The 25,221-nt window shown below is 42.9% G+C and overlaps 2 protein-coding genes across 4 annotated transcripts in view; both read left to right on the plus strand.

Moving 5' to 3' along the window:
• Positions 1-2,122: 2,122 nt before the first annotated feature.
• The window catches only part of LOC131252897 (uncharacterized), a 32,880-nt gene continuing 9,781 nt past the window's right edge, over positions 2,123-25,221 (plus strand). The window contains exons 1-2 of one of the 3 annotated variants that reach the window (XM_058253666.1): positions 2,123-2,522; positions 6,443-6,615. In XM_058253666.1, the coding sequence (XP_058109649.1) occupies positions 2,337-2,522; positions 6,443-6,615 (359 nt within the window). In that variant the 5' untranslated portion in view covers positions 2,123-2,336. The remainder of the gene's footprint in view (positions 2,523-6,442; positions 6,616-25,221) is intronic. The other 2 variants (XM_058253665.1, XM_058253667.1) reach the window with 2 other exon arrangements.
• LOC131252895 (uncharacterized) lies at positions 23,879-24,903 on the plus strand. The gene is made up of 4 exons (XM_058253664.1): positions 23,879-24,228; positions 24,332-24,379; positions 24,466-24,708; positions 24,810-24,903. The coding sequence occupies exons 1-4, from the start codon at positions 24,031-24,033 to the stop codon at positions 24,813-24,815; spliced, it is 495 nt and encodes a 164-aa protein (XP_058109647.1). The 5' UTR covers positions 23,879-24,030; the 3' UTR covers positions 24,816-24,903.

Here is a 25,221-nt window from a genome sequence, read left to right on the forward strand (position 1 = left end):
GGAAGTTTTTATTGGTGGGTGTTCGATCACCTATGTTTTTTGTGGTGTGGTCCACCTGAGATTTGAATCTACCTCATTTTTTAGCCTATACATTAAAATGAGCTGGCAAAATGGATGAACGGCGTGGATAACACATACATAATGGAGAGGCGCACAAAGCTTTTTCCGCATCGACCAGCAATGCGCTGTGTAGTGGAGTTAGGACTGTCAATGGGCTGAGCTCTGTCTAAGCCCGGCCTGTAATTCTGAACCAAAGGCCAAATCCAGCCCGGGCTTGTGATGGGTTGAAATAGTCCAGCCGCATCCGGCCCGGGACATTTACACAAAGCCCAACTTGAGTCCGCCCGAGCCGAGCCCTAATTTTTTATTTTTTATATTTTTTCAAAAAGCAACTATTTCCATTCCATCAAAAAAGCTATACAAAGCTTTGCAAGCACAAAGAGGCCAAACCCCTCACAACAAAAAGGACAAAAGGGGACAGCAGCAGAGGGCGCGAGCGACCAGCTATCTACGTGAAGAAACGAGAAGAAAAAAACAACCGAGCCGAGCCCTAAATATCTCCGTGGATAAATGATATTTTGGTGTGCCTCGTCACTACTAAGAAATCCAAGCCGATAGATCAGGTGGGACCGACTGGATAGATAACCCCAAGGCCGTTCTACTCATCAAGTGGGCCACATTGTTAGAAAAGCCAAATGGCTTGCAAAAGCTTCACCAAGTTCTTTCCATCCATCTATTTATATTGCCAGTGAACCCTTCTACCTGTTGCATGGACGGGCCTAGTTTTAGTCCAGGTTATCTACTTGGTGGGGGCATGTGAGATAGACAGCTCCGATATGATAATACTTGTATTCCATGTTAGCATGCGTTAATGTAGATCAGGGTCAAGCATTTGTCTCAACTGTATTGTGGACCATTTGATGAGTTGTATGATGATCCGAACCATCCATGCTGCAGACCATCCGCTATAGCAGACACCCAAAGAATATTATGCAGAATGGTAATAATAACTCCCCCTTCTATGAATAACATTAGAGCAATAAAATGTGAATTTTCAGTGGCACACATTAAACTCTATAAAACCCTAAAATTGAAGTTTAGAATAATCATAGACGGGTGATCAAGGTATGATTGCTTATCTATGGCAATAAAAGTAATATGGACGGTTCAAATCATAGGACCAATAAGCATGTGGACCCAGTGGGCGGCCACAAAAAATCTTTAAACTTAGTCATGTAAGAGATGTGAATGTATTTTGTTTCAATTAAAACTATGGCTGTCGACAGGCTGGGCCAGAAGTTGGCTTTGGCCCGGATATTAAACTGTTCAAACTTTTGATTTTGCTTGCCCATTGTCAGCCCTAATTAAAACATAACTATATGGGCACATCAATCTTGTTAGTCATTCCCTCTCGTTTTTCAAATTTTAAATTGCATGTTGCTTTTGATGTGTTACCTGAGATTCAGACACATGACCGTAGCCCAAGTTATCATGTGTCAATAACGGAGTTTCCTCTATAGTAAGAGGGGGTCGTTTGGCACCATGGATTTTGGGGGATTTGAGGAGATTTCAAATTCCCTGGTTGTTTGGCGGCATAAAGTAACTGGGGATTTCAGATCATGGGGGTTTCAAATCCCCTCAAACAGGGTTTCAAATCCACGGTGAGAACTCGGATTACAACTAAAATCCTTCCAAGAGTTGCATGTGTAATATGTATGTCACCGGACTATTATTTTATTGGGCACATGGCCCACTAATGATGTCCCAAAACAATTAGATTATCAATTGCATCACTATAATTACTTTTATATGATGATCAGCAGGGTCCAAACATTGTGCATGTAAAACAATGGTTAAAAATTGTTGGTTAATCACTTGGACATGATTTTGTGCTTGTGGCCCATACGAAACTTCAAATTTTATTATTTGTAGGCAAAGTATATATTTCAATGAGCTTATTACAACCATTGTGTCAAACATTACATACATCACTAATTAGATATATTAAAGTTGATTTAGTAATTAAATACAAGCACCCGTAAATATACCATGCATAGCTACTATTGGATTAAAGTTGATTCCCAATCCAGGGTCCCAAACACAGTAGGAGGATTTCAAATCCAAACTCCCAAACGGGACCTTAGGGCTCTCCGCCTGAAACATTTCCTTTCACCAGGTGCTCTCCTGGCACACATAAGAGCTCCTGCCAAGTTTCACTATCTAACGCGAATCTTACATAAATGTGCATGCATGCATTCATACTATAGTTAACGACTACGCGCCAATAGTCGATATGCGTAACAGCTGTAGTCCTAGTTCAATGTGTAACTGAAGGTATGAGGGAAAATATCTCACCTGCCATTCTATGTAAAGGCACCATAAGCGTTATAAAGGGTGCCCTCGTGGATTATAACCTGTGTGCGACGGCAGAGTTCTTCCATCTTTCCAAGCATCTAAAGCTTGAATCTTTCCGATCTGACGGTCTGGCTGAGAGTTGTTTTCAAAGCTTAGTCTTCTTCATGGTATGGCTCTTTGTATTTGTTCTCCTTTCGTGTTGATTTCATTTCAATAAAATAAATAGATAGCAAAAACTCTTTATCTTTACAAGGCTAGCCTATCTAGCAAATGTTTTATACAATGGGAAAAGAACGTCCCTTCGGTTGATAACGCCCATCAAAGTATGGTCACTCTTAGTTAGGGCCGAAAGTCCGGCGGGTTGGGTTGGTTTGGGTTGATGCTTAACCCTAGCCCAACCCAAGCAGGCTCGGTCGAGTTGGACGGGTTGGTATGGAGATATATGCTAATATTTTTGTTATTATATTAGTCTATTATATTTTTAATACACCTTATTTTTTGTACCTATGATTTTATTAATTATATATGTAGTTATTTACCGTAAAGAAGTTCATTTTATCTAAACAAATAAGTTAAAATATAGGACAACTACTCCTTTAAAAGTCGTGTTGTGTAGCACGCAATCTATTTGGGAGAGAGAAATTCGGCCTATCTTATTAGCTTGAATCATTGGAAATGACATAGACCAATGAAGTCCGACAGCATTGGAATTTTCTGTGCCTTCAACACAGATGATCCGCACTCAATTATAATTTATAAGGAACTTATATATCGACCAAGTTCGGGTTGGGTCGGGCAACCCAAGCCCTACCCAAGTTTTATCGAGTTTGTGTTTGTATAGCCCAAGACCTAACCCAATACATCCTACCTAAGCCCAACCCAATGTTAGGTCGGTCTGGTTGAACCTGCCCTACTTTCAACCCTACTCTTAGTCAAGCAATGTAATAAAAAAAAACACCAAAAAATTAAAAATAAAATAAATGTAATGAAAAACAGTTGTTAAATGACAACCATTATTTCCTCTTCCTTTTTTCTTTTTTTTTTCAAAAATGATTCTCAAATTTTCATTGATAAGGAGAATTGAGCTTACAAAAAAACACTAAGCAGGGGCTGAGGCGAAAAATAGCCTAAGACCCCCTGCTGTACAGGAATTCACATTCGGGAGGTCCATCCCAAAGGCCCTCCTATCATGTAACAAAGAAATAAAAAAAAAAACAGGAAAAAGTTAGGAGATTCGGACCATCCCTAATCCTGTCCTATCTAGGACTAGCTCCCCTTTGGCGAAGAGAGGGAGTTCGGACGCCGAATTGATGAACCTGGTCTGCTAAGTAAAGCTGCCCCATCTGGCTATGCAGTCCGCAATGGTGTTAATTTCTCTAGGGATATGCTTGATTGAAATAGACAGCAATATTCTAAGAGCTTGAAACTGGTTTTTCTAATAGAAAGCATTCCAAGGAGGGTTCTCTGCTGTAGAGAAAAGGTCAACCACAACCTAGCAGTTGCTTTCCACCTCGATGTAGGAGAGGCCCATATTCTTACAAAACTTGAGGCCATCAATAACCGCCTTCATCTCCGCCTAAAAGCTCGATCCCATGCCATAGCCTTTTGAGAAGGCAAACATGAAGGCGCCCTTATTGTCTCTACACACACCCCCACGTTCACAGAAGGGCCCGGATTACCCCTAGACGAGCCATCCACATTAAGTTTCACCCAGCCCCAAGGTGGTTTGCTCCATTTTACCAAGGACCATGAGGGCAGGGAACTTCTCCCTGGGACTAGCTGAAGGTCAGCTACCGCTTCCATTATTTCCTCCACCATGACCATTATTTACATTTTTTTAAATCAAACATGACACTACTTTAGTTAAGAGGTTTCCACATATGGCAACCTCCCCTTTTGACCATAAAAAATCACAATTTTCCCTAAACTCTTGCAAATGCGAAGGAAAAAAAAAAATCCCTTGAATAGGGTGTTTGTCAAATTTCCTTTAAATGATTTACCAGGGTTATCAATGGCCAGGGCTCGGGGTTCGCTACGCTTGGTTTTTGAACTATTCAGACCGACCTTATGGATCTATCCTATTAAAATTTTTAATTTTGCTTAGCCCGGGCCACACATTGACAACTCTACATGTTATTGCCAAGGGCCTTGTCGAACACATGGCAGATACAAGAGAGATCTAAACAGCTCATGACATGGCCTTCACCACTGTCGGATGATCTGGACCGTCATTCAGCAAGATTTGAACTGCAAGTATCATATGCCGGCTGGACTATCAGATGGTTGGAGGGAAATTCGAACTGCTTATAATACAGGCCCACGACTGTTAGACGCTCTGGATTGTCAGATGCTAATCAAGTTGAATTTCTTGAATCTTGCAAACGTTTGACCATATAAGGCCCTATGATGAACCTGCTCTGGGAGATGGAGAGAAAAGGTAAAAGATAGGAAATGACCGGGAGTAAATTGTAATCTACAAATTACATTTTATTAAACTAATTACTTTTTTTCATCACAAAACAGTAAAAGCCAGGGTGTTTCTCAACTAACGGTGGAAAAAGGAAGAGAGTTATTTGGAAGTAATCTTAAGAGAAGTGTGTGTTTGGAGCATCTATAAAAGGAAAGGTGTTATATGGCAATAAAATATTTCATTAAAATCGGCCATTGTTTCATTGAATATTATAAAAAAAATTTTAAAAAAAAAAAATTCAAGTTTAATGTTTGGGCTTGACCTTTTTCTTTATTTTCTGTCTTTCTTTCTCTCGTTTAGTTTTTTTTTTTTTCCATTATTCTACTTTTCCATTTTAGAATTATCTTATAGTTGTATAGAGATAACACCTGTTAGCCATTATGAGGCTATAACACCATTTTTAAACCTAGATTAACCTAATTAATATGGCCTATGTTCAATGGTGAAACGACTATACCTTTAAGCACAATGCATTAAAAAAAAAAAAAAAAAAAATCTATTTGAAAATGCAGTCATCGATAAGCTTAGGCTGTGTTTGGATATACAATTGGTTTATATTGCAATTATAAAGTCAAACGCCAAACGATCAACTAGTTCCACTTAGAGAGAACCAGTCTAAAACTGTGATTATCATCCTCAATATTTGGATTTTTTTTTTTTTTTTAAAGAACCTCTATTCATTGATCAGAGATAATTACAAGTGAGATTTCGGGCGGGTCCGAGAACAAAAAGAGACAAAGAGCTGCCTATCGTAAAGGAGAGACAAGGGAAGCTATCTCACTCTCAAAATTTGGATATGAGATAAAAAGAACTGTAACAATGGAGAGTTACATAACATTAATATATAATTGGAAAAATATCATAACAACTTTACTTCCACTTTGCTATACATTAATTTATTACAATAAAAATCAAGTGTATCCAAACATGGGATTGTAACACACTTAGTAAATTGTTCTCTGTGGCCAGGCAGCCCAGCTTTATAAGGCCATGGCTTGGGCCTTTAAACTTGTACCAAGGGCTAGGCTCAGGCATGAAACCTAGGGCTTATGCTTAAAATCTAGGCCTAGGCCAACAATGAATGGCCCAGCCCCCTTGTTGGCCTGGTCCAATAATCAAGTGGATCAATGTTATGCAAAATTAAAAGCATAGATTATTTAAAGACACATGAGAGTAAATCCTATTTAATATACATGTATAGCTTTGAAGGGTACTCTTGGATCCATGGTCATGTTTCAATTATTAAAACCATTTAAGCGATAAGACTCGTTGTGGATGAAAGATGTCGTCTATCAAAAATTTCTTGAAATTGACTATTTAAGACCTTTCATCATTCCACTTTTTCCTTATATGGTAGGCCTTGTAAGACTAGGGCCATGGCCAAGTCCTTTTAAACCCCGTTAAGGCAGGCGAGGGCTTAGAGGACCAGGGCCAGCTAGGGTCAAGCCTGCTCGGCCCTTAGCTTGGCTTACCACCCCTAGCTTGAATGTCGCTTCACGGGGTTTCTTTCTAGAGATGTTCGCACCTTTTTATTTTATTTATGAAAACTTCATTTGATTTTATGACCATGTGGACAGTCTAAACTTTTGCATTTTGATTGATTATCAATAATTTCAGTTAATGGTATTTCAGGAATGGAATGGAAAATTGCAGATACTAGGAGCGGGTGATCTAATGTTTGGAATTTGGAAACAAAAACCCCCAGATTTTGGGACTATAACCCCCTCAAACGATTGCAAAGTTGAGGACACGGATCTGATCCCAATTTTCCCACCAAAATATCCAGAAAGGTAAACTTTTTGTTCTTTTAATTAATTATATATTGTTTGGGCTTTTTGCTGCATCATCAAGATTTTGTATTTTACCAAATAAAGCCTTGACTAAAGTAAATGCCCAAGCAGTGATTTTGGAATGGAAATGACCTAAATGCCTCTATCTTTTTTTTTTACATTAAAAACTAGTGAGAGCCAAGCACTGTGGGGTCCACGTGATGTGTGTGACATCCAACTAGTCCAAGAGGTGCACCCCACCATGATCAACAGATGAACAAAAAATCAGGATCTACCAATAGGTAGGCCAGACATGAGTTTGGAGGGTTTTGGGTGGTGGATATGCTTTGTTATGTATGGCCCATCTGATGATTGGACAGACCTTATATTGGTTGATATAATCATCATGTTGGGCAGCATTTTTTTGACAGGTTGGATGTCATAACATACTGTGACTACACAGCTTGCTAGAAAAAGAAAAAGAAAAGTAAACAAGCGTGTGTGGGTCATTTTCACCCCCAAAAAAGCACATTTCAGCATTTTCCTTTAGACCAGGCATTGTTTGGAAAAATCAGATATCTTCAGGAATTTTGCAGTAAAAATCCCTTGATGTCATACAGGAATCTATTTACAAATGCATACTTTTAGTAAAAAATAACCACCCAAAAATAAAAGTGTATTTTGATTGTATTATACATACTAGCATGATCAGTTGCTATATATGTTTAAATCCCAAAGACAATAGACCCTCAATTGCCCAAGTTTTAAGTTATTGTACAAACTGCATCAATGGTGGCATGGTCAGGCAAAGTTAAAAGCCAAGATGGCTGTGTTAGAAAACATGGGGCGATACCATTTATTTTATGGTGGTAGCTAAACATCAAAATGCAGTTCAATGCATTTCATGTTGGACCTAAAAAATGGATCATTCCACTTTATTGAATTGAATTGTTGTAGCTACTATTCAGCATTTCTCTATATAGCATACAATGTACAAATTTCAATGAGGGCTCAGTTAAGTCATGAATCCGTCTTGCAGACATAGTATTGTAGAATCACTACAACAAAAATGTGTAAATCCGGCACTTTGGGTGCATCATGCACCGGCGCTATGTAAAAGCGGGCCCACGGATGTTTCTATATAAAAATAAAAACAAAAACAAAACGCGATTTCCATTTCGCTCCCGACTCTCTCTCTCTCTCCCGACGACTCTCTCTCTCTCCCTCCCTCTCTCGACTCTCTCTCTCTCTCTCTCTCTCTCTCTCTCTCTCTCTCCCCCGACTCTCAGCTTCTTCATACCTCCGACTCTCTCTCTCTCTCTCTCTCTCTCTCTCTCTCTCTCTCTCTCTCTCTCTCTCTCTCTCTCTCTCACAAGCTGCCATTAATTTCAGGGCTTAGATGAAGATCTGAAACAGGTAAGAGTCTAGATTTCATCAATTTCAGCCTTAGTGATTTCCTAATTAGGGATTTACTATGTTGAAACCCTAATTAAGGATTTTTCTATGTTGTTTGATGCAAATACATAGAAACGATTTGTTGTGTGATACAGTTCTGATTTGTTCAATACTTCGATTTGCAGTTTTTCGATCTGAATTCTGTTGGATTTCATGACGGGTGGAATGTTTTCTTCACTCAATTATGTAGTCAGAATTTTCAGTTGTTTATTTATTTATTTGATTTTTATAAATACTCGGTTTAGATTTGCGTTATTTCTGCTGTGTTTGATTCTGATCCGATTAGGTTCTTATCTGATGCTTTGAGGATTTCAGGGAAGAGTTATCAGTTTGAATTCTACTGGTTTTTTTCATTTGAGACTTTGTGCTTTGGATTTTTCCATGGAAGGTGGCAATGATCCAGAAGGGAGTCAGTTTCTGAGGTTTCTCTTTTCTCCATTTTTGTTTTTTGTTTTTTTTCATCTAAGAATGTTGAATTGTGTCAATCTCTATGGAAAGAACTGTAGTTTTAGATTTTGAAGTTGTCAGTTATTGGAAAGATCCTTAACCACTCAACAGGACCAAACAAATAAACCACAACAAGGTCTTCAAATCTGAGTCGTTCATAGTACATGGGCCACCCAGACTAATGCCAAGTACAAATTGAAAACTGAGCTTAGTGGCCAACTCTCGGACCGAGCATTCTATGATATCTCTATATTTTAATCTTCACCGTTCCTTTAGAGGTCACAAATCCATGTCTAGAACTGCATATTAAAGTCTGTTTATGTACCAAGTCATTGGTCACCACACCTGAATGTTGTCACAAACTTCTACATATAGCCAATCCTTTTTTGGAACTTACAGTCATTTTATCCTTAAAAATATCCACTACTCATGCAGCGACTGTACACAAACTTCTACATATAGCCAATCCTTTTCTGCCTAAGTGTCATACGTGTATAACATCTGATTTGTTCAAAAGGTTTGATGGACCATAGTGATCATCATAGATAAAAATCGGACTTATCCACTCATTGGGTGGGTCACACCAGTACACCAATGATGATCATGGTATGGCCCAAACAGATGAAATGTTCAATGCACGTTATGTGAAAATTCATAAAAACTGCATATTCATATGATCATAAGATATCCAAATGGGTATTTCTTTTTTGGAATAAACTGCCTGAATACAATTTGTTGTGGATTAATTTACAAGCATTTTCCTTCAAAATATATGAATTTTAATTAAAATTATAAAAGCATTTAAAAAATAGAATCCCAAGTAAAGCTGGTCATACATGATGATCACTCTTGTCCTTGATTAAATTTCTTAAGGTTCCGTACATTTGTATCTTGTCAAGATCATTCACTATTTTAAAACATGCATACTATTTTTGGACATGCATAGACCCATATTGGTTGATGATATTTGGCATCTGCGAAGAATTTCAATACTGCAATGTGCAATGGATGATACACATGCACTTAAAATTTTAAAATGTCTCATACAAGTAATTTAGATTAAACGGTAAATCAATACAAACTCTAATTCATTAACCATGCAGATATCAGCTGTAGATTTTGATGATCATGAATCCTTTGTGGATATTTTATTAATTCTTAGTGTTTAGTGTTATTTTGAATTTTCATTATGAGTTTGTTGAGGGGTGATTGTTCTTTGAAAATTTGAGATTGATTGCATGTTGAATGCCAATGAACATTTGTGGGGTTTTTTTCTCTTCTCTAAGAAAGTTACTTTTCTGATAATTAATGATCAGGTTTATTTCAGCCCATACCCAGCCCAGGCCATTAATATCTAGTCAGGTTCAAGTTGAAATGAGCTGGGTCATGTTGGCCTCAGTCAGGCCTTTGTAATTTCTAATTCCCTAGTTAATATAGATTTTGTGCAACCACCATACCACATGTTTTTTCTGTGCAGGCTCTTATACCTATGAAGGCACTTAATTTAATGGATTTGATATTGAATTTGGTGTGCTTATAGGAGTTGAGGCTAGGGGCTTTATATTTGGCGCTCCAATTGTGTTCGTGATTGGTGCAAAGTTTGTTCCCTTAAGAAAATTAAGAAAATTGCCAGGTATTATTCATCAATCTCTTCCATAAATAATTGATTTTGCTTAATTTATATTTTTGTCGCTTCATTTATATGCTTTCCTAGAGGCCCAACTTGTAAATCCTCATAACCCGTTCTGCCATAAGATATTACGGTGTATGACGATTCCCTGTAGGTTAAGTTGCAAGTTATTATATAAAGTTGGTTGGATATCTTCTATTTTTGTAAATGATGTTAATAGTTAGTTGTATGATGAATGATACTTGTGATTGTGAATGACAATAAACAACTGACTATATATATATATATATATATATATATATATGTTATCCTTGGAGAATTTATTTTTTAACGGGACATGATATTCTTGCGGCCTATGGTATGGTGCCTCAATATTGCTCGTATGTTACTAGTATGTAGTAGATATTACTAGGTTAATTTATCAAAAAAAAAATTTGTTTCTTTAGTTTAAAATTTATTCTATTATTATTTAGCTAGATGATGAATGTCAATTGTGATGTAACTATTTAAGTATAGGACAATCAGTTGCCCATTTGAGAATTTTTATGTGGCCAAGCATAGATATAGTGTGCTTTTAGAGGCATAAAAATTCTCAAATTGTCTCACGTTTGGACAATTCAAGGTTGGATAGATTAGAATGCTTTTGGTTTCCTGATTTAAATGCGCATGCTAGTTCTGCATTGTATCTGTCCTTTTCTCTCTGGTTACATTTCTTATATTTATTTCTAATATCAAATATCCTCACATTGTGTGGATACTTGACATGGGAATCAAATGCAAGATCAACGTATCCAAAGAGACATGGGGAGATGCTGTCGGAATTTCGGTGTGGGCATTTGAATAGAAACATGAAAGTATTACAATATATCCAATCTTGGATGGGTGACTAATTTAGTTAGTCAGAGATACCATTAGGGATTCTAAATCATCGTCGCTTGTGGGGTGAGCAATAATGGTACTTGTTTCATTATAATTTCTCTTTAGTACTCTTCCTTAAATTTTTCTTATACCCATTCTAGTCTCTCCTAGGAAGCAACTATAGTATTTATGTAAGACCCGTGTCCTAATCTGTACCATTCTGTTAGCTTCCGCAGTCCTTCCGGTCAAATTCCGGCAACCTTCGCACCGTATTCGGTATTTGCGCACGATCCTAAGCCAGGTCCCCGCACCGACGTCGGCTCGATCCGAAACTTATGTCTTGGCGATCGCGTCGTCGCCGCGGTTCCAACGCCGTGACTTGCGCACCGAACCGATACCCAGGCAAGAAGATGCCGATCAGCGTTTATTCCGAAGAAACACCGCGCGTTGCAGATTTCGAGGGAATCTCTACACAATTAGTCCCTCTAATTAACCATAAATGCAACCATGCCTCAAAGTACTTCACCCATTCCCTCTTTTTCCAAAAGTCCACCATCTTTCCACCTCACCATTCCTCTTTTCTCATTTTCAACCTCAACCATCCCTCTTCTCCACCAATTTCAAACTAAACCATACCTCTCATCACTCCTTTCTTACAACCATCACTCCACCCATCCCTCCATCCATTATTTCTATCTCTCCCTCTCATTCTCTAGCAATTTTTCCAAATCCCATGAGAAATTTCACTCATCCAACACTCCCTCTCAACTTCAAGTGTGGCCCACCCTCTCATCTCCAATCTCAACCATTCATCCTTCATCAATCTCCATTAAAAGTGAAGGTAAGGAGCTAAGGAGTCCAAGGGAGCTAGGAGAAGGAAGATAAGGTGGGTGTTTTTCCATTAATTTAAATTTTAGGGCCCACTTGTTGGTGGGACCCATTTGGATGTATGTGATTTAATCAAGAGGGCCCATAGTGGCGGGGTTCCTCTATCTCACCGTTATCTCTCTCTTTATCTCTCTCTCATTCTTTCTTTGTAATGGTGTGGATCCCACCGATAGGTGTTACATCTCCTCCGTCCCTCTACATCAGACGGTGTGGCCCACTCTATTATAGGTGATGATCCGCTCCCTCTACTGTTGGGATGGGTCCCATGCATCTTTATATAGATATATATATATATATATATATATATATATATCTATATATATATATATGTTATATATTATATAATATATGTATATAATATATAATATAATATGTACTTATATATATATACAATATAAGGTAAACATTAAATGTATATGTATATATATATATATTGGTGGGCCACATTCACGTGGGACCCACCACATTTTTGTGAATATATACAACCCGTCCGGACGTTGCAACAATGGGCTTTTTTAAAAAAAAAAAAGAGGAAAGGAGTGGTGGGCCACTCATGCAGGCCCCACCTTGATGTATATGTAAGATCCGAGCCGTCCATATTGTTCCTCAACTCATTTTAGGCGTTGAGCCAAAAATGAAGTGGATCCCATTTTTCGGCGGGCCATACCATGAAACAGTGTCCCTACCTTTGATTTGCTCCCTGATGCTCCCTGTACATCTGGAAAAGCTCAATATTGGACTCTATGGGTTGGTATCGAGCTCTTAAAACCAATGGATGGAGTGGATTTATCGCGGGCCCCACCTAGGAAAACCTGTAAAACCGTTTTCAAAAAAAAAAAAAAGAAAGAAGCAGCGGCCGCCCGCGGTCACAAGACAAACCTGTCGGGGCGGGCCCTCACGACCCCAATTGTGGGCCCCACCGTGATTCCTTTCGACCATCAACCCTGCATTTGATGGTTCCCCCTAAAAATCAGCCATAAACAAAGCTCAAAGGGGCCATACCATCAAAAATCATGTGAAGACATTCCTAAACATATAAAAACACTTGGTGGGACCCGTCCGAAATTTGGATGAATCTGAAACTTGGTCTGAACGGTCAGTTAGGTGGGACTCACATATTGGATGGGCTGGATTGTGAATCACAGGACCTAACCTGAAACTCAAAATGACCATAACGCGTCCTGAAAGCTGTCTTCGGGATGTCCTCCATCCGTGGGCCCCACCATGATGTATATTTTGTATCCACACCGCCCATTTGGTGGGCCACTATTGACATGGACCCCCTCAAAAATCAGGCCAATCCGACTCGGCGGCCCTCCTCCCTGGCCATGCTGGACCTTCTGCACGTGGAGTTGAAATGAACATTTCAGTGGGCCTTACCCAAGGTTCAAGTGACCTTATGAATAGGTTGGATTTCAAATGGGCCTTACCCAAGGTTCAAGTGACCTTATGAATAGGTTGGATTTCAAATAAATATTATGGTGGGCCCTAGGTCCATGTGATGGAGCCATATCGATGTATTTCTGGCCGTTGGGGAGGCCCACCTTGATATATATATAAGGCCCATGAGGTTAGGCCCATTCGACGTATTGGTGGCCCGATGTCGAGGCCCACTCGATATATATAAGGGCCATGTTACGAGACCCATTGTGAAGTTTTCAAAGGCTCATGGGTTATGGCCCATTCAATGTACATAAGGCCCACTAATGCGGCCCACTTGACTTATATAAGGCCCATATGAGATGGCCCATTTGATGTATCCTGAGCACTATGGGTCGAGGCCCAATGAGATGTATATTAGTCCATTGCAATGTGTGATTTCCTATGGTTTGTGTAATGGTGCTTTATGGCGGGCTAAGCCTTGGGAACAATGTTGGTTTGACGTCCACATTGTAAGGACAATGTTGGTTAAATGTCCGCATTGTCACATTCCTTAAGGCCACTGATAGGTTCATACTTATACTCTGCAGGCCGTCTAGGCCCATTTCCGTGATACGCAGAGCCCATCCCTATATGCATGTTTAGTATAGATCCATGGTTCATGATCATTCGCATCATATGTATGCCTGACGTGAGGAGTGACCGATCATAGCATTTTTATGGGGCTCCCGATAGGCGGAGTTGCCCCATATAAGTGCATGGTACATACAGACTGTTGCATGGCTGATAATGTGACTCATGCACTTGCATTTGTGTGATTATAGTTACTATATGCCCTAGCGACATCGGGCCGTGGCCTACAGACACATCGTGGATGGCGGATTGGATACTGAAAAGATTTGATTCAAGCATACGGGCACCATAGATGTCCCCGGGTGAAAATCCCTAAACCCGATGGTACCAGAGGATGACTCAATGTCGAGCCGAGTGGATATATGAGCGCACGAGGGCCGAATACCGGAGGCCGCGTCTCCCACCGTGGTCGGTTGGAAAGGAGTGTGGCCTTACTCGCCCAGGGTAGGGGGCAATACTAGCCAAGTTTGACCACTCGTGAATGGGTCCGCATCGACGTGCGGATAGGTATTGGCAGACTATTGATCAGGCGGATAGTGAGGTTTTTACGCTTACTTGGGAGCGGCGGGAGAGCGATGCCAGGGTGTATTGGACCCGGTGATTATCCAGAATGTGTACCGATACATGATGAGGATTGGCATGCTTGAGTTGCATCTCGCATCGCATGGCCATATTATGGCCGATAGCATTCATATCTTGTACCGCATAGCCTTGGTACGGCTGATTGCATTCATGTGTTCCGCATTACTCGACCTTGCATTTTGAGTATGTTTATATTGCCACACACTTACACCACCCTTAAGCTTATGCATGAGTGATGCGTGCAGGTGATGCCATGACGCAGTCGCAGCCATAGTCTTGCAGTTGGAGCGTGCAGCCGAGCTTCTAGAGTTGTGTTTCTTTCGTTACGTTGTATTTTTCCTTTCTGACGCATTGTACTCAAAAGTTTTTATCATAGTGGATTTTGTGGTGGTGTTCTTGTGGTTATTGTTTGTGGGTTATGCTTTTGTTATGCTCATTATGAATTAGGGATGACTTGAAATCCTCCTTGTAGTATTCTAGGATCAACCTGGTGAATGGGTGCCGGATCCGAAAATGGGGTTCTACGGAGGTGCCCCGGATTCGGCGATCGAGAATTTTGTGAGCCGGTTTTTCGGGTGTCAGAGCATAACTTGTGAATAACCAAGAACAACATTACATGTCCGCTATGAATGATTAAGTCCTAAGTTTGGATAGCCGAGCGTATTACCGACCCTTAACGTGTGTGCCTTCGGAGCCTTTAAGTTGATAGGCACCTTCGCTCTTTCTGTAGGACATGGCGCGTAGGAGAGTGACCCGATCGACTCCCGCACCACCTCTGAGACTTCAGCTCCACCACCTGCGGCTCCCGCATTACCACCTACGACCCCTGCTCCACCACCAGAGATTCCCGCCCAGCCTGAGGATGTCGCTCCTTTACCGAGAATTCATACCGCACATCCCGAGGATCGCTCCTCCACCGGATACCGGTGGGATCATGTATCGTGAGTGCTTCTCGTTCGGCGAATCGCAGGTGGCCCGCACTCAGGCGGGCAGACCTCTTGTTTCACCGCCGGGCAGAGCGGAGCGCGCGAGTGCCCTACTTGAGAGTTGCGGTTTGACCCTCCCGTTTCGGCGGCGATCCGACGGGAGAGGTGGCGCTCGATGTGGAGAAGATCTTTCCGATTACCCGAGCAACGAGTTCGATTGGCAGTGTTCTTTTTCCGGGCGAGGCCGAGCACTGGTGGTACCCGCGTTGCAGGACCTGACTACGTCTGGACGTGGGATGATTTTATAGATCGATTTGAGGAGGTACTTCCCGACCACATTCGACGCCAGGGGCCCGGAGTTCGAGACTGCAGTACGGGGGATATGGCCGTGGCACGACGCGGCTCGTTTCGTGGCCGCGAGGTTTGCGCCATATATGATTGATGAGGAGGGACGGCCGTTTCGAGAGCGGCTTACGTTACGGTCTTCGAGGCCATGTGATTGGGCACGAGCTTCCGACCTTTCAGGGTGGAGGGCTCAGATCTACGAGACGGAGTGGGCCGGCGGCGATAGAGATCGGAGGAGGGTCGAAGAGGCAGACCCCTTCCGGCCTCCCGGCCGGCCACCACGGAGGTACAAGAGCCACCCACTGCTAGAGCACCAGCGGCCCCAGCAGCACCTCCAGCGCCCAGCAGCCATTTGCAAGGACTTGTTTTGGATGTGGTGGGACGGGGCATCGTCTGTCCGAGTGCCCTCGCCCTCATCTGCGCATCGAGAGGATCACGGCGGCCTTCAAAGAAACAATGGGCGCCTCGGCGGCGGCCTCAGAAGGGCCACCCCATCCGGCCGCACCACCTCGGCCGCGAGACCTCGGCGGCGAGCGGCGGATAGGCCGCCCGAGGCAACAAAGCCACCGGGGACCACAGAGGGGACAGGCACCTCCCGGTTAGATTCTATGCAGCTCAACAATCTGGTCTCATCGAGGAGGTCGAGGGTATACTTTCCGTCTCTTCATGCATCGCTCGAGTATTATTTGATTAGCGCTTCTCACTCATTCATGTCCAGGGTTTCGCCGATCGGGATTGCCTCGCAGTTACTAGTGAAGGATTGATCGTATCGACGCCCTTGGGAAGGACACAGTATTGGGCCGTTTTGTCCATCTTGCCGGTTCTTGTCGGTGATATCTTTTTGCCGGCTGACTTGTCGATGTCAGATTTTGACATTATCTTAGGCATGGATTGGCTTCGAGTACCACGCTATCTTAGATTGTTCTGCGAGGGGAACATTCGCATACCGGCGGGATTTGATTCGTTGCAGAGCCCCAGGAGAGCCGTTATCTTGTCGATGTCTCCCGAGGAGCCTATTGCCTTGTGTATTGATCGGTTGCCGGTCTGCGACTGCCCCGACGTGTTCCACGAGATTCCCGGATTGCCTCCTCGCCGGCATATTGAGTTTCAGATTGATCTTGTGCCCGGTACCGCGCCTATCTCGAAGGCCCCGTATTGTATGGCACTGATGGAGTTGTAGGAACTACTGCAGTAATTAGACGAGTTGTGTGAGTTAGGTTTTATCCATCCGAGCATCGCCATTGGGAGCGCCGGTACTCTTCGTTAGGAAGAAGGATGGCTCGTTGAGGCTCTGCGTAGATTACCGCGAGCTCAACCGGTCACGATTAAGAACAAGTACCCGCTCCCAAGGATAGGCGATTTATTTGATCAGCTGCAGGTGAGTTCTTTTCCAAGATTGACCTGCGTTCTGGTTATCATCGATTCGTGTCCGAGAGGAGGACATCCCAAAGACCTTTTCGGACCCGTTATGGTCATTTTGAGTTTGAGGTCATGTCCTTCGACTGACCATGCACCCGCGGTCTTCATGCACTTGATGAACGAGGTCTTTCGTCCATATCTCGTCGGTTTGTTGTGGTCTTCATCGATGACATTCGATATATTCGAGGACCCGTGAGGACCATATGCGGCATCTGGAGATTGTATTGCAGACCCTCTGCACCCACTAGCTGTATGCAAAGAAGTGTGAGTTCTGGCACGAGGAGGTGAGATTCCTCGGTCACGTGGTGACGAGGGAGGGTGTCGCAGTGGACCCCTCGAAGGTTGAGGCGGTGCGTCAGTGGGGCCAACCACGAACACGTCAGATCTCAATTTCCTTGGTTTAGCGGGATATTATCGGCGTTTCATTGAGGGCTTCTCCCGTGTTGCAGCGTTGACCCGGTTGACTCGGAAGGGCGCGAAGTTTATTTGAGTGACGCCCGTGAGCGAGCATTTATGGAGTAAAAGGACGTCTGACGTCCGCTCCTATCCTCACTCTTCCCTGGGAGTGATGGATTCGTGGTATTTACCGATGCTTCGCGTATTGGATTGGGTGCCGTCCGACGGTAGACCTGTAGCATTTGCGTCTCGCCACTCAAGGTTCATGAGGAACTACCCCACGCACGATTTGGAGCTGGCTGCTTCGCCCTGAAAGTGTGGAGACACTATCTCTATGGGGTTAGGTTCGAGCTCTTCTCACCACAAGAGCTTGAAGTATCTATTTTTGCAGTCTAAGTTGAACAGAAAATAGGTGGAATTCTTCAAGGACTATGATTTTGACCTCCCGGTACCACCCGGGCAAGGCGAATGTGGTGGCGGATGCCCTCCGCCACGAGGCCTAGTGGCACATATGATGATTAAGGAGTGGAAGATGCTCGAGGATATGGCAGTACGACTTTGATTTTGGTCTCAGCCCCTTACGTGCAGTTATCGAGCCTGCCGATTCAACCTCTCTGTCGCAAGGGTGATCGAGGCTCGATAGACAAACGAGTCATAGGGTTATATGGCTAAGGCGGCATCCGAGAGTCGGGTAGATTGGCAGATTGGTGCCGATGGTGGACTTCGCTTTAGAGGCCGATTGTGTGTCCGGAATATTCCTGAGTTGGGCAGAGATCTTATGATCGAGGCACATCGATCGCGGTTTTCCATCCATCCTGGCTCGCGAAGATGTACCGTGATATGAGGAGGCGGTATTCGGCGGGGATGAAGCGCCAAATTGCTAGTTTTGTGGCCGAGTGTGAAAGCCCGTGTCAAGGCCGATCATCGAGACCCCCGTCTATTGCGCGTTGAGCGTCCCGATGTGGAAGTGGGAGCACGTATCCAGATTTTATTATGGGTTTGCCGAGGACTCGGCACGGTCATGACGTTATTTAGGTTGTTCGACTGACGAAGTCGGCGCACTTTCTTGCGATTCGTGCGACTTGGCCCTTGGCCGGCTTGCGAGGTTGTTCATTGAGGAGATTGTGAGGCGCACGGCGTACCGGTCTCGATCGTTTTTCCGAGATTCACGTCTCGATTGGAGGAGCTTTGAGAGCTATGGGCACCGAGCCTCGACGCGTATCATCCCCCGATCCGCGAAAGGGCAAGTTGCCTTGCGTGATTGACTTTGGTGGTAGGGGATGAGCATCTGCGATTGGTTGAGTTTGCATACAACAGCTATCCGGCGACCATTGGCATGGCTCCTTTTGAGGCATTATATGGCGGCCGTGCAGATCTCCGAGTTGTTGGACCGAGGTTGGAGAGCGGCGTTCCTAGGTCCCGAGCTTGTGGAGACATCGGAGGTTATTGATATTATCAGGCAGAGGAGAGAAGAGTTTTGCTGATCACAGGCGTCTTCCCTTGGAGTTTGATGTGGGGACCATGTGTATCTCAAGGTCTCGCCCATGAAGGGCATAGTTAGATTTGGAGCAAAGGGTAAGCTTGCTCCGAGATTCATAGGACCTTTCGAGATCACTGAGCGCATTGGCGTTGTGGCCTATCGGCTTGCCTTACCATCTCAATTGTCTGGCGTCCACAACGTTTTCCATGTCTCTATGTTGAGGAAGTGTGGGTCAGACATAGTTCCTGTTATTGATTGGCAGCCGTTAGAGGTTCGTGAGGACGCTTCTTACATCGAGCAGCCAGTTCGTATCCTTGATCGGAAGGAGCAAGTCCTCCGAACCAAGGTCATCCCCTTGGTGAAGGTTCAGTGGGGTCACCATTCTGTGGATGAGGCATCTTGGGAGCGTGAGGCTGAGATTCGAGAGCGCTATCCTCATCTTTTTGATGATTGATTGTATATTGTATGTTATATGTTGTCTCTGATATTTATTTGACGTTGCATTGCTTCCTCTTCTATTATGATTTATGTTTTCTTGTGATGATTGTTTAAATTTCGAGGACGAAATTTTTATTTGGAGGGGAGAGCTGTAAGACCCGTGTCCTAATCTGTACCATTCTGTTAGCTTCCGCGGTCCTTCCGGTCAAATTTCGACAACCTTCGCACCGTATTCGGTATTTGCGCACGATCCTAAGCCAGGTCCCGCGCACCGACGTCGGCTAGATCCGAAACTTATGTCTTGGCGATCGCGTCGTCGCCGCGGTTCCAACGCCGTGACTTGCGCACCGAACCAATACCCAGGCAAGAAGATGCCGATCAGCGTTTATTCCGAAGAAACACCGCGCGTTGCGGATTTCGAGGGAATCTCTACACAATTAGTCCCTCTAATTAACCATAAATGCAACCATGCCTCAAAGTACTTCACTCATTCCCTCTTTTTCCAAAAGTCCACCATCTTTCCACCTCACCATTCCTCTTTTCTCATTTTCAACCTCAACCATCCCTCTTCTCCACCAATTTCAAACTAAACCATACCTCTCATCACTCCTTTCTTACAACCATCACTCCACCCATCCCTCCATCCATTATTTCTATCTCTCCCTCTCATTCTCTAGCAATTTTTTCAAATCCCATGAGAAATTTCACTCATCCAACACTCCCTCTCAACTTCAAGTGTGGCCCACCCTCTCATCTCCAATCTCAACCATTCATCCTTCATCAATCTCCATTAAAAGTGAAGGTAAGGAGCTAAGGAGTCCAAGGGAGCTAGGAGAAGGAAGATAAGGTGGGTGTTTTTCCATTAATTTAAATTTTAGGGCCCACTTGTTGGTGGGACCCATTTGGATGTATGTGATTTAATCAAGAGGGCCCATAGTGGCGGGGTTCCTCTATCTCACCGTGTATCTCTCTCTTTATCTCTCTCTCATTCTTTCTTTGTAATGGTGTGGATCCCACCGATAGGTGTTACATCTCCTCCGTCCATCTACATCAGATGGTGTGGCCCACTCTATTATAGGTGATGATCCGCACCCTCTACTGTTGGGATGGGTCCAATGCATCTTTTTATATGTGTATATATATATATATATATATATATATATATATGTATGTTATATTTTATATAATATATGTATATAATATATAATATAATATGTACTTATATATATATATATACAATATAAGGTAAACATTAAATGTATATATATATATATATATATTGGTGGGCCACATTCACGTGGGACCCACCACATTTTTTTTGGGAATATATACAAACCGTCCAGCGTCCCTGGACGTTGCAACAATGGGCTTTTTTAAAAAAAAAAAAAGAGGAAAGGAGTGGTGGGCCACTCATGCAGGCCCCACCTTGATGTATATGTAAGATCCGAGCCGTCCATATTGTTCCTCAACTCATTTTAGGCGTTGAGCCAAAAAATGAAGTGGATCCCATTTTCTGGCGGGCCGTACCATAGGAAACAGTGTCCCTACCTTTGATTTGCTCCCTGATGCTCCTGTACATCTGAAAAAGCTCAATATTGGACTCTATTGCACATTTCTATTTCCAAGTAATTTAGAAGTTGCTATATATCATCACCCACCAGAGTCTGACAGAGTACCGATTTTTTTTTTTTTAACTCAGGAGTAGAAAAAAGAAAAAAAAAAAAAAAAAAAAAAAAAGCGGAAATTAAACAGAAATGATATACACCTGCATTACATTAGATCTTACGGGCTGGGTTCACAGCCCCAATTGTGGGCCCCACCGTGATTCCTTTCGACCATCAACACCGTGCATTTGATGGTTCCCTATGGACTGGCCGTCCACCCCAAAAATCAGCCATAAACAAAGCTCAGGCGGGCCATACCATCAAAAATCATGTGAAGACATTCCTAAACATATAAAAACACTTGGTGGGACCCGTCCGAAATTTGGATGAATCTGAAACTTGGTCTGAACGGTCAGTTAGGTGGGACTCACATATTGGATGGGCTGGATTGTGAATCACACTGCTGCTGCAGGACGTGCAGGCAGCGCCTGCGGCTGGCGGGCGGGCGGCCAAGAGGCAGGGACCCACGGCTCCATCCGTGGGCCCCACCATGATGTATATTTTGTATCCACACCGCCCATTTGGTGGGCCACTATTTGACATGGACCCCCCTCAAAAATCAGGCCAATCCAGCGCTCGGGCGGCCCACATCACAAGAAACAGTGTGAATTGAACTCTACCATTGAAACCCCTTTCTGGGTCCACTAAGTTGGATTTCAAATGAACATTTCAGTGGGCCTTACCCAAGGTTCAAGTGACCTTATGAATAGGTTGGATTTCAAATGGGCCTTACCCAAGGTTCAAGTGACCTTATGAATAGGTTGGATTTCAAATAAATATTATGGTGGGCCCTAGGTCCATGTGATGGAGCCATATCGATGTATTTCTGGCCGTTGGGGAGGCCCACCTTGATATATATATAAGGCCCATGAGGTTAGGCCCATTCGACGTATTGGTGGCCCGATGTCGAGGCCCACTCTGATATATATAAGGGCCATGTTACGAGACCCATTGTGAAGTTTTCAAAGGCTCATGGGTTATGGCCCATTGCAATGTACATAAGGCCCACTAATGCGGCCCACTTGACTTATATAAGGCCCATATGAGATGGCCCATTTGATGTATCGAGCACTATGGGTCGAGGCCCAATGAGATGTATATTAGTCCATTGCAATGTGTGATTTCCTATGGTTTGTGTAATGGTGCTTTATGGCGGGCTAAGCCTTGGGAACAATGTTGGTTTGACGTCCACATTGTAAGGACAATGTTGGTTAAATGTCCGCATTGTCACATTCCTTAAGGCCACTGATAGGTTCATACTTATACTCTGCAGGCCGTCTAGGCCCATTTCTGTGATACGCAGAGCCCATCCCTATATGCATGTTTAGTATAGATCCATGGTTCATGATCATTCGCATCATATGTATGCCTGACGTGAGGAGTGACCGATCATAGCATATGCCTTTGGGCAGACTGTTTATGGGCTCCCTGATAGGCGGAGTTGCCCCATATAAGTGCATGGTACATACAGACTGTTGCATGACTGATAATGTGACTCATGCACTTGCATTTGTGTGATTATAGTTACTATATGCCCTAGCGACATCAGGGCCATGGCCTCCACAGATACATCGTGGATGGCAGGATTGGAGACCGAAAATATTTGATTCTAGCATACGGGCACCATAGATGTCCCTGGGTGAAAATCCCTAAACCCGATGGTACCAGAGGATGACTCCAATGTCGAGACCGAGTGGATATATGAGCGCACGAGGGCCGAATACCAGGAGGCCGCGTCTCCCACTGTGTCGTGGTCGGTTGGAAAGGAGTGTGGCCTTACTCGCCCGAGGGTAGGGGCAATACTAGGCCGAGTTTGACCAGCTCGTGAATGGGTCCGCTATCGACATGCCAGATAGGTATTGGGAGACTATTGGCAAGGTGGATAGTGAGGTTTCTTACGCTCACTTGGGCTGTGCGGCTAGGAGAGCGACAGTGCCATTTGGAGTGTATTGAACCCCGGTGATTATCCAGAATGAGAACTGTACTGATACATGATGAGGATTGGCATGCTTGAGTTGCATCTCGCATCGCATGGCCATATTATGGCCGATAGCATTCATACCTTGTACCGCATAGCCTTGGCACGGCTGATTGCATTCATGTGCTCATTACCATGATTTCCGCATTACTCTGACCTTGCATTTTGAGTATGTTTATATTGCGCACACACTTACACCACCCTCTAAGCTTTCTATAAGCTTATGCACGATTGATGCGTGCGAGTGACGCCAGGACGCAGCCGTAGCATAGTAGCAGCAGGAGCGCGCAGACGAGCTTCTGGAGTTTTGTTTCTTTTGTTGCATTGTATTTCCCCTTTCTGCCGCATTGTACTCAAAAGTTTTTTATCATAGTGGATTTTGTGGTGGTGTTCTTGTGGTTATTGTTTGTGGGTTATGCTTTTGTTATGCTCATTATGAATTAGACTGATGACTTGAAATCCTCCTTGTAGTATTCCAGGATCGGAACCTGGTGAATGGGTGCCGGGATCCGAAAATGGGGTTCTACGGAGGCTGTCGGCGCCGGATTCGGCGATCGGAAATTTTGTGAGCCCGGTTTCCGAGTTCGGGGCGTGACAATTTACACATTAACTATTACCATGTGATAATTATTATTACAGGAAAAACTCAATGAAGAAATATCTCAGCAACCTGGAGCCTCATAGAATAGCACAATAAAAAATGACCTATTATCTCAAGTCATGGGAGAAGATAGACATGGTCGTGTCCGCACTTATGGTTAGGACCATCTCCATCTGATTTGTGAGGCGCAACATCCAGCCAGCAAAGGATGGCCTCCATTGCTCAGAGGAGAGATGAAAGATATGAGGAACTATATGCTGACATAATCTCTCTATAAGAAAATATAGCTGCACTCTCATCCTTAAGAGAAGCTGAAATGTTATCCCTTAAAGAAACTATGGTTGAAATCTCGTCCGCAAGAGATGCTGAAATTTCTTCCTTAAAAGAAACTCTGATGAAATTGATAGCCATTATGAACATTGTAAACAATAACCCACCCACAGTATTCGGTGTTGCAGCTAGTTCTAACATGAACCAACCATCCTCATCATCAAGCCATTGGGTGACCTCTCGGGTAATTATATTATATACATGTATATATTTACATATGCACTATGTCCTAGATTATATATAGTTTAGTTGGTATATAATGATTGATATTGAGTTATCATTTGCAGAAACACTCGACGAATAAGGGGAAGACCACGAGTTGCACTAGTGTCGGGGTAATTCCTTATACCAAGTGAATAGTTCTTTTATTATATTTTGATGTTATTGTGTTCTTAATTAGATGGTATATTTTATTTTCTAGGATGTGACTGGAGTTAGTCTTACAAGTATCACGAAACCCGGGGTTACTATTGCTAAAGGAGTTGTTTTGAGCAAGGATCCGCTCACAAAAGTAGGGGGGCATGAACTTAGAATTGGTTTCTGGGAAGTATTAATTCATGTGGCAATAGTACGGGATGAGGTTTTGATAAGACCCTATAGACGATATAAAACAATTGGGGATGTTATTGGAACGAGTATTGTTTGGCCCTCTATTTTGTGTAAGGTAAGATTTTTTATTTTTTTTTTTTTGCCATATACAATATAATTTGTTGTACAAAAGATTGCGAGTACTAATTAATTTTTTTTTATTGTTTTGTTTTACAGGTTTAAGGAGAGATGGATTGAGCTAAATGAAAGGATCTCTCTCTCTCTCTCTCTCTCTCTCTCTCTCTCTCTCTTGGAAATATTTTATATTTTGTGCATGGGTTTAAGATTGATGTGTGATTGGTTTTGGATAGAAAGTGTTTGACTCTAATTTTGCAATTTGGAATGACTAAAGATCCAATGCATATGATTGGTTGAGTTACTAAATCAACAAGTTATTCAACATGATTTACTCTTGTTCTTATCAATTTTCTTTATAACTTAATGCAACTCTTGTTCTTTCTATGTTTCTTTACAACATTAATAGGAGGGCGTTTACCTTTTTTAGCGTGTTTTTTGAGGCAGTGTTAGATGATGGAAGCCGAGCGAAGGAGAACAACTACATTTATGTAAGTATTGTTGTTGTTATTCT

The sequence above is a fragment of the Magnolia sinica genome, chromosome 8 (genome assembly GCF_029962835.1).
Source record: "Magnolia sinica isolate HGM2019 chromosome 8, MsV1, whole genome shotgun sequence".
In the NCBI taxonomy this organism is placed as follows: domain Eukaryota; kingdom Viridiplantae; phylum Streptophyta; class Magnoliopsida; order Magnoliales; family Magnoliaceae; genus Magnolia; species Magnolia sinica.

Coding starts and splice junctions, on each gene's coding strand:
- LOC131252895 (XM_058253664.1), top strand. CDS start 24,031: ATGTTATCCCTTAAAGAAACTATGGTTGAAATCTCGTCCGCAAGAGAT. Junction 24,229..24,331: donor GCCATTGGGTGACCTCTCGG/GTAATTATATTA, acceptor TATCATTTGCAG/AAACACTCGACGAATAAGGG. Junction 24,380..24,465: donor CGAGTTGCACTAGTGTCGGG/GTAATTCCTTAT, acceptor TTTATTTTCTAG/GATGTGACTGGAGTTAGTCT.